Source organism: Solea solea, chromosome 16, assembly GCF_958295425.1.
Source record: "Solea solea chromosome 16, fSolSol10.1, whole genome shotgun sequence".
Taxonomy (NCBI): domain Eukaryota; kingdom Metazoa; phylum Chordata; class Actinopteri; order Pleuronectiformes; family Soleidae; genus Solea; species Solea solea.
Genome location: NC_081149.1, coordinates 25,270,632 through 25,281,339, shown reverse-complemented (window position 1 = coordinate 25,281,339; position 10,708 = coordinate 25,270,632). Strand labels below are relative to the sequence as shown.

At 46.8% G+C, this 10,708-nt stretch overlaps 2 protein-coding genes across 2 annotated transcripts; both read left to right on the top strand.

Moving 5' to 3' along the window:
* The first annotated feature begins 5 nt into the window (after positions 1-5).
* cdipt (CDP-diacylglycerol--inositol 3-phosphatidyltransferase (phosphatidylinositol synthase)) lies at positions 6-2,473 on the top strand. Its single transcript, XM_058654114.1, has 6 exons — positions 6-180; positions 656-790; positions 1,245-1,398; positions 1,778-1,859; positions 1,943-2,024; positions 2,214-2,473. The coding sequence occupies exons 1-6, from the start codon at positions 138-140 to the stop codon at positions 2,354-2,356; spliced, it is 639 nt and encodes a 212-aa protein (XP_058510097.1). The 5' UTR covers positions 6-137; the 3' UTR covers positions 2,357-2,473.
* Positions 2,474-4,868: 2,395 nt separating this feature from the next.
* Positions 4,869-9,720, top strand: LOC131475755 (myc-associated zinc finger protein). Its single transcript, XM_058654070.1, has 7 exons — positions 4,869-5,513; positions 6,011-6,161; positions 6,377-6,759; positions 7,456-7,700; positions 8,277-8,340; positions 8,880-9,051; positions 9,365-9,720. Exons 1-7 carry the CDS (start codon positions 5,478-5,480, stop codon positions 9,691-9,693), a joined length of 1,380 nt encoding a protein of 459 aa, XP_058510053.1. The 5' UTR covers positions 4,869-5,477; the 3' UTR covers positions 9,694-9,720.
* The last annotated feature ends 988 nt before the right edge of the window (positions 9,721-10,708 follow it).

Sequence of the window (10,708 nt, the reverse complement as noted above, 5' to 3'; positions counted from 1 at the left end):
TTTTTGCCGGGCGTGTGAAAGCGGAAGTGGCCCCCGTTCAGAAGTCGTCAGTCGGTTGTTGTTTCTCTGGTTTTCTCTCGTTTTCTCTCTCTCTCGAACACTTTCTGTGGATTCCGCAGCAGTTTCCCGCCTCAGAGATGACGCAGAACAACATTTTCCTCTTTGTTCCCAATTTGATCGGTGAGTTAAGTGCGTTTGTCCCCGCGAACACGGAGCTCATTTAGCGTTAGCATTAGCTTCAACGACATGACGAAAACCGAGTGAAAACAAACAACATGAAAGTGGTTCCGCTCGCTTGAAAACGAGGCGTGAAATTAACAAAACAACTGAATTTGGTTTGGACGAGTTCGTGTTTGAACCTTCAAGTGAAACGTTTCTACTTTCTGACATTTCTCAGCTTCAATTCATTGAGAAAATATGTCACTTGATGAAAATAATCGTTCGTTGACGCTCTAGTTGCTATATCTCTTTGACTTGTCACTAAAACCACAGAATAAAAAGCCATAAAAACCTTTTAAATACATGAAAAATAAATTATTGTTTTTCTTTTTGTAATTTAGCTCATACACAATACATTTATATTCAGCTTCTGTGAATCACTGAATTCCTTTGGTGTGAGACCTTTAGTGTCGTCGTCCTCCTTGTGTCCCTGCAGGCTACGCCCGTGTGGTTCTGGCCCTGCTCTCTTTCTACCTGATGCCCTGCTGCCCCTGGCCGGCGGTCTTCTGCTACCTGCTCAGCGCCCTGTTGGACGCCTTTGACGGCCACGCTGCCCGGGCGCTCAATCAGTGTATGTGTTTGTGAGAGAGAAGCTTCCACTGTGTGAAACTCTTTAAAGAGTTACTAAATAACTTCTTTCAGGTTAAAACTAGTTTAAAAAGTTATCTAGTAATATTATTGACTGATCCAGGTCCAACTCTTGGCAGTTTTGTGTCAAGTATTTGAATTTATTTGTGATATAGACTCTATATCACAAATAAATTCAAATTTGAAAATGTTGAAGATATCCTCTATATTATAGAAGATATAATATATAATATGAAGATATCCTCTATATTATAGAAGATATAATATATAATATGAAGATATCCTCTATATTATAGAGGATATAATATATAATATGAAGATATCCTCTATATTATAGAAGATATCTTCAAAACATTTTCACGATCACTCAGATCACTTCCTGGTTCTGGTTCTGACCAGGATCCAGTTTTTTCCTGACTCTGCTGTTTCTCTGTCAGCCACCAAGTTTGGCGCCATGCTGGACATGCTGACGGACCGCTGCGCCACCATGTGTCTGCTGGTGAACCTGTCGCTGCTCTACCCGTCCTACACCTTCCTGTTTCAGCTCAGCATGTGTTTGGACATCGCCAGCCACTGGCTGCACCTACACAGGTGCGTCTCCACACGTCTGTAGGTGCGTCCTCCACGCGCCTGTAGGTGCGTCCTCCACGCGTCTGTAGGTGCGTCCTCCACGCGTCTGTAGGTGCGTCCTCCACGCGTCTGTAGGTGCGTCTTCCACGCGTCTGTAGGTGCGTCCTCCACGCGCCTGTAGGTGCGTCCTCCACGCGTCTGTAGGTGCGTCCTCCACGCGTCTGTAGGTGCGTCCTCCACGCGTCTGTAGATGCGTCTGTAAGTGCGTCCTCCACGCGTCTGTAGGTGCGTCTCCACGCGTCTGTAGGTGCGTCTTCCACGCGTCTGTAGGTGCGTCTCCACACCTCTGTAGGTGCGTCCTCATCTTTCCTTTGTGTCTTTCTGTCCTCGTCTTCCTCAGCTCCACAATTAAAGGATCAGGCAGTCACAAGAACATCGACCTGTCAGGAAACCCCGTCCTCCGGATCTACTACACCTCTAAGGTGAAGAGCAGAGACCGGGTCAGGTGTGAACCTGTTGTTGTTGTTGTGGTGGATTGTGACGGGTTCTGTTTTGTGTCGAGCAGCCGGTTCTGTTTGTGATGTGCGCCGGGAACGAGCTCTTCTTCTGTCTGCTCTACATTCTTCATCACATCTCAAAACCTGCTGGTAAGAAGATTTTCTTCCTCCTCGCTGTGATCTGCTGGAAATGGTTTTTGGTTTTCATGTTTAAAGCTGAACCCTGACTGTCTGTTAGAGGAAAACCAGCCTTGCACGGTCCAGATTTGTCCCTCAGAATCAGGTCTCTCACAGTGACACTGTGCGTGTGTGTGTGTGTGTGTGTGTGTGTGTTTCCAGCGTGGCTGTACTGGCTGCAGGGTCTCTGTGGAACCATCTGCCTGCTCAAGTCTGCCATCAGCCTCCTGCACCTCATCACCGCCGCCCAGAACATGGCCGCCCTGGACGCCGCAGAACGAGAGAAGACCGCCAAGAAACACTGAGCGCGTGTGTGTGTGCGTGCGTGTGTGTAACACACAAGATTTTTGTTTTGAACAGAAAAAAAACCCAATTACATTATGATTTAAAAGTTATTTAAATGATGATAAAGCTGCGACTAGGAATTGTTTTCATTATCAAATAATCTGCCGACCTTTTTCTCTGTAACCGATGACTCGTCCACTTCATAAAATGTAAGACATCGTCGTCATGGTGACGTCCATCGACTGTCCTGCAGTTTCCACGTCGTCTCCTTCAGGGTCAAAGACGTTTGTGGACATTTGTTTGTTTACATGCAGGAGTAACAAACTATTACATTACATGTCATTTAGCAGACGCTAATATCCAAAGCGACTTACAACGGAATTGAGTACAATCAGGCAGGGTCAGCGGTCTTAACCACTGAGCCACTCCACCCGACTGAATGAGTCACATGATCCAGGTCTTAGTCCGTCTTAGTCGGACTAAAGTGTTTACGTGACATTAACTTTTAACGTAAACATTAAACACTGAGATTCAGAGTCATTTACGACAGTCCTCGTTTCCTGAGTGAAATACGTATTTTTATTGAATCACATTCTGGAGTGAGACTTATTTACCCTTAGCTCCGCCCACAGTGTTACGCGCGTTATTATGTTTATTAGTTTGGACGCAACAGAGACATTTCCACGTATTAGAACAGCCACAAGGAGGCGCTGGTGATGTGATGATACTCAGTGTTGAATTTCTGTTCATATATTACGTGAATAACTTGAAACTGCTGTCTTACTCACCTGTGTCAACACAAGGGGGCGCTGCATCTTTCTAGTCATTCCTGGTCCTCATGATCGTGATGATTATTATTATGTTTTTATTTTACCCGTGATGTTTGTGACCAAAGTGTAAGTTAAAGTGAAAGTGCGCCCCCTGTCTGACTGCACAGGAGGTGCAACAGTGTTCTCTCTCTGCAACCGTTAAAAGATTATGGTGCAGTTTCCTTCTCACTGTTTGTTCTTAAAGGTGCAAAAAAAGAAAGTTCCCTCATTTTCTGCCATCTAAGATAAAAGTCACCGTCATCATCAGAGCAATGAAGAAATTTCCTCAAAATGGAATCCAGTGAGAAAAGGTACAATGGGGGAAAAGAGGAGCGGTCCCAGAATGGAACCCTGTGGCGCCCCCACAGAAACAGAATCTTCTCTCTGTGCTGAAAACGAGTCCAGGTGAACGTGCAGAGGAGGAGAAGAGATGGCTAATGAGAGGGTGAACGTCTAAAATGAGTGAAAACTGTTTTTTTTTTGCGGCTGTAAAGTTGTGATGTTTTGATTCAACAGAACTTAAGAGTTTCTGTGATTTAATGTCGAAAAACAACCACTTTTTATCTTGACTTGTTTTGTTAGTGGGTTGTTTTTTTAAGTGTCTCACCTCGTGTGAAAACTTCTGTGTAAAATATGAAAAACCTTGAAATATATAAATAATATAAGCAGAGCCACTGCTAATGTTAGATGTGAAAGATATTATGCCAAGTTTATGTTTGAATTTACTGTAAAACAAGAGAACAATAAAATGGATTATAAAATAAAAAAAATCTTGAATAATAATAAACCGTTGACTGCATTGATTTTAATTTTGGATTAGATCGACCTGATCCAGTCCAAACTTCAACATCAACCAAATCTGAATTTAAGGAGATTATGGAAGCTCATTTCTGCCAGTAAAATAAAAATATTATATTATATTATATATTGATACAAAAGTAAAAAGTCTTCATATCTATGTGAATGAAAATAATGATGTAAGACACTGAATAAAAAAGTCAGTTTATTTTATATGAGAAAAGAAAAAAAGATTTATGTTACCTTTTCTTTTTTTTTTTAAAACGTATTGCGAAATGAAAAGTCAAAATGATCAGATAATGTCAATTAAACATCAGCTGTCGGGTAATTATTTAATAACAGATTACACGGTGACCCGACACGTGCCGAAATCTGCATGCTTTTTATAACTCGGTAAAAACATCGTCGTCTCTGCGCATTATCGTGTTGAACTTGCGCAAAGCAGCACATCAACGTGAAATGTCGGGTTTTGTCGCTGGGGTTCGGTGCAGTTCACATCCAGCTGTTGCACTTGCGCGCATCGTTACCTTTAAGATGCTAACGCTCGCTTTAGCTCGAGCAGACACTGACACCATCTTAGCGGAGCTCTCAGTCCGGGGCGTCCGGTCAACGCGCTCCGGTCACCGGAGGACGCTTCATCCACACGAGCACCCGTGGAGTTTCTTTTCAAAGCCGAGTCTGGGGGAGAATCGACGGCCGCGCTCCTACTGTAGATGTCGGATTTCATTATCTGTCGGCCTACCGAGGAGCGGCGGCGGGGGCGAGAGGGACGCGACGACAGGAGAGGAGGAGACGGGCTCCACTAGGAGGAGCGGAGGGAGCACACACCGAATACTTTCCCTTTAAAGCGGAGAGGGACAGAGGGGGTGAAGAAGCGATCAAAAAAAGAGAAAGGGAAGAAAGACCGAGAGGGAGGGAGGGCGAGGGAGAGGCTTTGAAAAAAAAAAAACCAAAAAAAAAAAAACCGAAAGATGTCATCATCCTGTCGACTCAAACACCGGGGCGGAGTCACGGAGTGCGGCCGACCTCGAGCTCTTTAGCTGGGCGACGAACTCTACGCAACACCGAGGCTTGGAATCCGACGGCTGCGGCCTTTTCGGAGCTACCGCAAAAAAGAAAAAAGAAACAAATGATATAAAAGCAGCACGTTCGGACTTCGCGTCCATCTCCTCCATTAAAATGAGTATTTATTTTTGCTTTTATTACAGCAGACATAAAGGAATACAATACACTATTAAAGCAGGATATCATCCATTTTGTCGCATTTACAAAAGCAGAAATATCTCGTCAATGAATCCATAAGTCGTTATAAACTCATTAATTAGAATAATAATATTGATAATTGGTGCCGTTGTTGGGAGTCGTTCTGCATTTGCAGTAATTATCCCGGGCAGCAGGAGGCAGAGCAGAGCCGCGCAAGCCCCGGGCTGGATTTTCGCTGCTGCGGTGTTTCGAGCTCCTCTTCCCGGGCTCTGTGGGTCTCCCCCCCCCCCGCTGCCTCCCGCTCTCTCAGCTCCCTGCCTGGCTCTCCTTCATGATGGACTCCTCCTGGAGCAACTTCCTCTTTCAGGTCAGTTTGTGTGTGTGTGTGTTGCGGGGGGAGGGGGGAGGGGGTGTGATTGGAGAGTTGTGTTGAATGAATGAGTAAAATCACTAATGTTTCAAGTGAGTGACGTGAGAAAGTTAACATGTTCGCAGTATTTAGCTAAAAAAAAACTTCCACTTGCGTACGATTCATACCCATGATGCAACAGTACATTTAGTTTAGACTTTAGTTTTTACACTAAACGTCCGCTGCTATTGCACAAATAGCAAATGTATTAAACTGGGATCATTGTTCCATTTCTCAACAGTAGAGGGCAGCATCACACCTTAGTGTGGAGTCTGCCGCAAATTATTAATAGAAGAAGAACATGTGAATATTTCCTGCCTGTAATTTCATGTCTGTAAATCAAACTCAAATCATATTTGAATTTTTTCTACTTTATGTCATTTTTCAGCTTCTTAAATGTCAATATTTTCTACTTTCTAGTCATTTAACTACTTTTTTTTTTTTTGCTGTGACAGACTCCGCCCACTCAGAGCCAGTCTGACACGCCTCTTCAGGCGGAGCTCCTGCCTGAGCTGACAGACTCGGCTCAGAGTCCGTCAGCTGAACATATGGTGACGCCGCCGTCCACCGTCGACACCGCGGCGCTGAGCGAGGAGCCGCTACCTGGTGAGAAAAGCAAGGGGGCGGGACTGTTATTACACAGGGCGGGGCTTCAGGTAGATGTTGATGGTGATGATTAAGATGGTGATGTTGATGGTGATGATTAAGATGGTGATGATGATGATGTTGGTGAAGAGGGTGATGATGAAGATGATGATGATGATGGTGGTGATGATGAAGATAATGTTGATGCTGATGATGAAGATGATGTTGTCTTCTAGTCAAATCTCCAGTGAAGCCCAGTCGTCCGGCTCACATCTGCTCCACCTGCAACAAAGAGTTCAAGAACAGCTACAACCTGCGGCGCCACCAGTCTGTGCACACGGGCGTTCGCATGAAGGACCGCGTCGCCCGGGAAAAAGAGGATGGAGCGAAGAAGCAGACGGTCCCGCTGTCCCTCCTCCAGCTCACACTGCCCCCACAGGCCCCACCCCCTCCTTCGCCTCCCACCAACCCCGCCACGGACTCCGTCCCCCAGCCCAGTCTCCACAACAACCAGGAAACTCAGCCAGTCTCTGTGTCCATTGCCCCGGCAACCGTAACCATGGCTGCACCGCAGCAACCCCTCCAGGCAGCTGTTGTTGTTGTCGGGTCCATGGAGCAGGTGGGTGGAGCCAATAAAGGACTGCGATCAATTCATTCATTTATTAATGAACAGGTTCAGTTTTTAACATTTATAAAGTGAATAAACTGAGTTTGCAGAGGGAAGCGGACAAAGCTGCAAGCTCAATGATCGCTGTTGTCTAACGGAGAAAAGAATTCTGACAAGACGTTTGAGGAAAAGACTCAGACTCAGACTCAGACTCAGATTTAGACTTAGATTCAGACTCAGACTCAGACTCAGATTTAGACTCAGACTCAGATTCAGACAGTTTGATTTACAGACATGTTATGAATTTAAAGATCGAGGCAGGAAATGTTCATGTTCTTCTTCTATTAAACATTTGCATCTATGTGTCTACAAAGACCTGAGAGGACAAACCAGGCGGAGCAGACACTCAGTAAAAGAGTGGACTATCTCGTCTTCTTTTCTGGTCTGTGAAGGCCACCGTAGTTCACGTTTTTTCAGTCTCACCTTTAGATCCCACACAGTCACCGTTTAATCAGACTAAGGTCGTAGTCTGACTAAGACGATCACATGTGGAGGACAAGATGGACTTATTGTACGTGTGACTCTCTGAATAATTGTCTTTGTCTTTCTGATCAAACCTTTGCACTCACAGCACAGTTCTTGGTTTAATTTCCTCAGGTTTCATCTTCACACGTCACAAAATCAAAACCGCGTCTCTTTTCTCCACAGAATCCAAATCCCAACACCAACCAGGTGAGGAAGAACCACGCCTGCGAGGCCTGTGGAAAGGCCTTCAGAGACGTCTATCACCTCAACCGGCACCGGCTTTCGCACTCGGACGAGAAGCCGTATTCCTGCCCCATCTGTCAGCAGCGCTTCAAGAGGAAAGACCGCATGAGCTATCACGTGCGCTCGCACCAAGGCGGCGTGGAGAAGCCCTACGTGTGTCCTCACTGCGCCAAGGCCTTCTCCAGGTTTGACATCAAATCTCCCACTGCTTTAATGATGAAGTGTGTGTTCATGAGTTCATATGGAGCTAACTGACGCTAAAGAGGCAAAAACATGGCTGCCACGTTTTACCCACTCAGAAAAAAAGAAGTGAAGAAGAATCCACGTCATTTTAAGTCTGCGACATCTTCAGAACACACACACACACAACCACACACACACACAAGCACACAGAACACACACACACACACACAGAACACACACAACCACAAGCACACAGAACACACACACAACCACACACACATACACACACACAAACACACACAAGCACACAGAACACACACACACAACCACACACATACACACACACACAACCACACACATACACACACACACACAAGCACACAGAACACACACACACACAAGCACACAGAACACACACACACACACACACACACACAAGCACACACACACACAGACACACAATCAACCACACACACACACTCACAGAAAACGATGATCAGCTGTTTGACTGTTTATAGTTGAATGTGGGCGGGATCACGCACACACACACACACACACATGTTCTTGTGTATTTTCAGACCGGATCATCTCAACAGTCACGTTCGACAGGTTCACTCGACAGAGAGACCCTTCAAATGCACGGTAACACCTTCACCACTTCACCACTTCACCAATCTCACACACACACACACACACACACACACACACACACACACACACACACACACACACACACACACACACGCGTGGACGACGTAACTGTGTAACTCTGAGAGTGTTTGAAAATTCAAACACTGTGTTCTGTCCAGGGTGAGACTCTGCCTCTCGCCCTGTGTCAGCTGACATTGACACCACGCCCCTCATGGATGCACCGTGGCCTAACTCTAGTTTCCTCGGTCACTTTTATGTCGTGAAGTTTGACCTCGAAGAGTCAGCCCAAATATGTCCGTCATGTTGCCATGGCGATGCTGATCTGACCTTTAGTGGTCAAAAATAAAGAAAAAAAACGTTTTTCAGCTTCTTAAATCTGAATATTTTTTAATATAACAGTGTTTCTGATGTTCCTCCATGTACCACCAGAGGGAGCTCACAGTGTATTTACTGATTTTTGCCGATATTGGATGAATAATTCCGATCAGGTGAGTTTATGGTATAAATGTCTTGTCCTGTGTTTCCCTCAGACGTGCACGTCGGCGTTTGCCACGCGCGACCGTCTCCGAGCTCATCTGATCCGTCACGAGGAGAAAGTTCCGTGTCACATCTGTGGGAAGCTTCTGTCGGCCGCTTACATCACTGATCACATGAGAGTCCACAACCAATCACAGCACCACGCCTGTCACCTGTGCAACCGCAGTGAGTCACTGCTGCCACACCCTCATCATCATCCTCCTCCTCCACCCTCATCATCCTCCTCCTCCTCCTCCACCCTCATCATCCTCCTCCTCCTCCTCTGAATGTGCAATCAAATCACAGTCATGTGTTTAAAGGGAAACAGACGTCTGTAAACCGCTCACTCTTATTTTGTTACTTCAGTGTTTGAAATGACACAGAGTGACCACACGAGGCAGCAGAGGAGCAGCAGCTCGTGTGTGTGAGTGTGTGAGCGGTTTACAGACGTGATCATGTGACGTAGAGTTTATGATCTGTGTGTGTGTGTGTGTTCCAGGCTTCACCACCCTCACTTACCTGCGTGTTCACGCTCAGAAACACCACGGTCAGGAGTGGAAGGAGAGCGGCGGGGGGCGCGGCGCCTTCGGTGGGACGGGGGCCGGCGGCGTGCTGCTCTGTCAGCTCTGCGGCGTCCAGTGTAAGACGGCCACGCAGCTCCAGGGTCACATGGGCACCCACGCCAACCAGGGCGACCTCGGCGCCGACCCCGTGAGCACCGGCCCCGTCGTCACCACCAGCGTGGCCGTCACCGTGTCCAGTGCTGCGAGCTCAGTGGGGCTGCTGGTTACTGACTGCTCCAGTATCACCCCCCAGCCTCACAGCTAGCACACCGCGAGGGGGGGGACTGGTGGGGGCGGGGACTGGTGGAGGCGGGGACTGAACAGCTGCCAAACCAGGTGTGTGAATCTCTCTCTACTCTTCCGTCTCCCGTACTTCGGAGGATTGTTGAGCGTACTGCACACAGCAGCCTTCCACCAGGGGGCGTCCTGTGATGTCAAGAGTTCACTGATGCTTGTTTGTTTTCTTACAGGCTGTTCCTCGTCATGACGACACCATGACAACCACACGCCCCTTTTCATTCACTACAGGAATAGTTCAGGTTTATTTTTAACTGTTGTCCGAGGCACTGACGCACCGGCGCCCCCCAGTGGACACTGGAGACATAAACAGATTTAAGCCACTTCACCTCTGCGACGTCTTTAGGAACACGGTCACGTCTTTATCTCACTGTGACGTCTGTAAACCACACACACACACACACGCACACAGGAGCAGCTGGTCCTCTGCTGCCTCATGTGGTCACTCAGTGTCACTGAGGTCAATCAGAATAAAGTTGCCGAAGTGACAAAATAAGACATTTGAACTTAGTGATGGATCAACACCTCCTGTGTGCGCGTGTGCGCGTGTGTGTGTGTGTGTGTGCGTGTGGTTTACAAACTTCAGTTTCCTGAAGTCTTTAGTCTCATGACTAAAGACTTGTGTCACATGTCCACGTCTTTATCTCACTGTGAGACAGACAGACTAAACGTCCGTCTTTGTCTGACGACGTTCACGCAGACGCCAGTGTCTCGTGGGCTGAGGACAAAACTCCGCCCTCGCAGTTTAACGGTGAAACAAAGACATGAACGTCCGTGGACTTCAGCTGACGTTGATGAATCTAAGGACGAGTGGTTAGAATCTGTCGTGTTCCTGTTCTGTGTCCAGGGGGCGCTCACAGCGAGGAATCATTCACTCACAGAGGAAAATGAACGTGTATTTTTATTGACCTGGCTTCGCAGTGAATTGTTTGTATTTCCTGGTTGAGAGTGAGTTTCCTGCTCGGCCGTCATGCTTTTGTAAA

Excerpts from the sequence above, each read along its gene's own strand:
- cdipt (XM_058654114.1), top strand. The coding sequence starts at position 138 with ATGACGCAGAACAACATTTTCCTCTTTGTTCCCAATTTGATCG. Across the intron at positions 1,860-1,942 it reads GGATCTACTACACCTCTAAG|CCGGTTCTGTTTGTGATGTG; the intron begins GTGAAGAGCAGA and ends TGTGTCGAGCAG. Across the intron at positions 2,025-2,213 it reads TCACATCTCAAAACCTGCTG|CGTGGCTGTACTGGCTGCAG; the intron begins GTAAGAAGATTT and ends GTGTGTTTCCAG.
- LOC131475755 (XM_058654070.1), top strand. The coding sequence starts at position 5,478 with ATGATGGACTCCTCCTGGAGCAACTTCCTCTTTCAG. Across the intron at positions 5,514-6,010 it reads GGAGCAACTTCCTCTTTCAG|ACTCCGCCCACTCAGAGCCA; the intron begins GTCAGTTTGTGT and ends TTGCTGTGACAG. Across the intron at positions 7,701-8,276 it reads TGCGCCAAGGCCTTCTCCAG|ACCGGATCATCTCAACAGTC; the intron begins GTTTGACATCAA and ends GTGTATTTTCAG.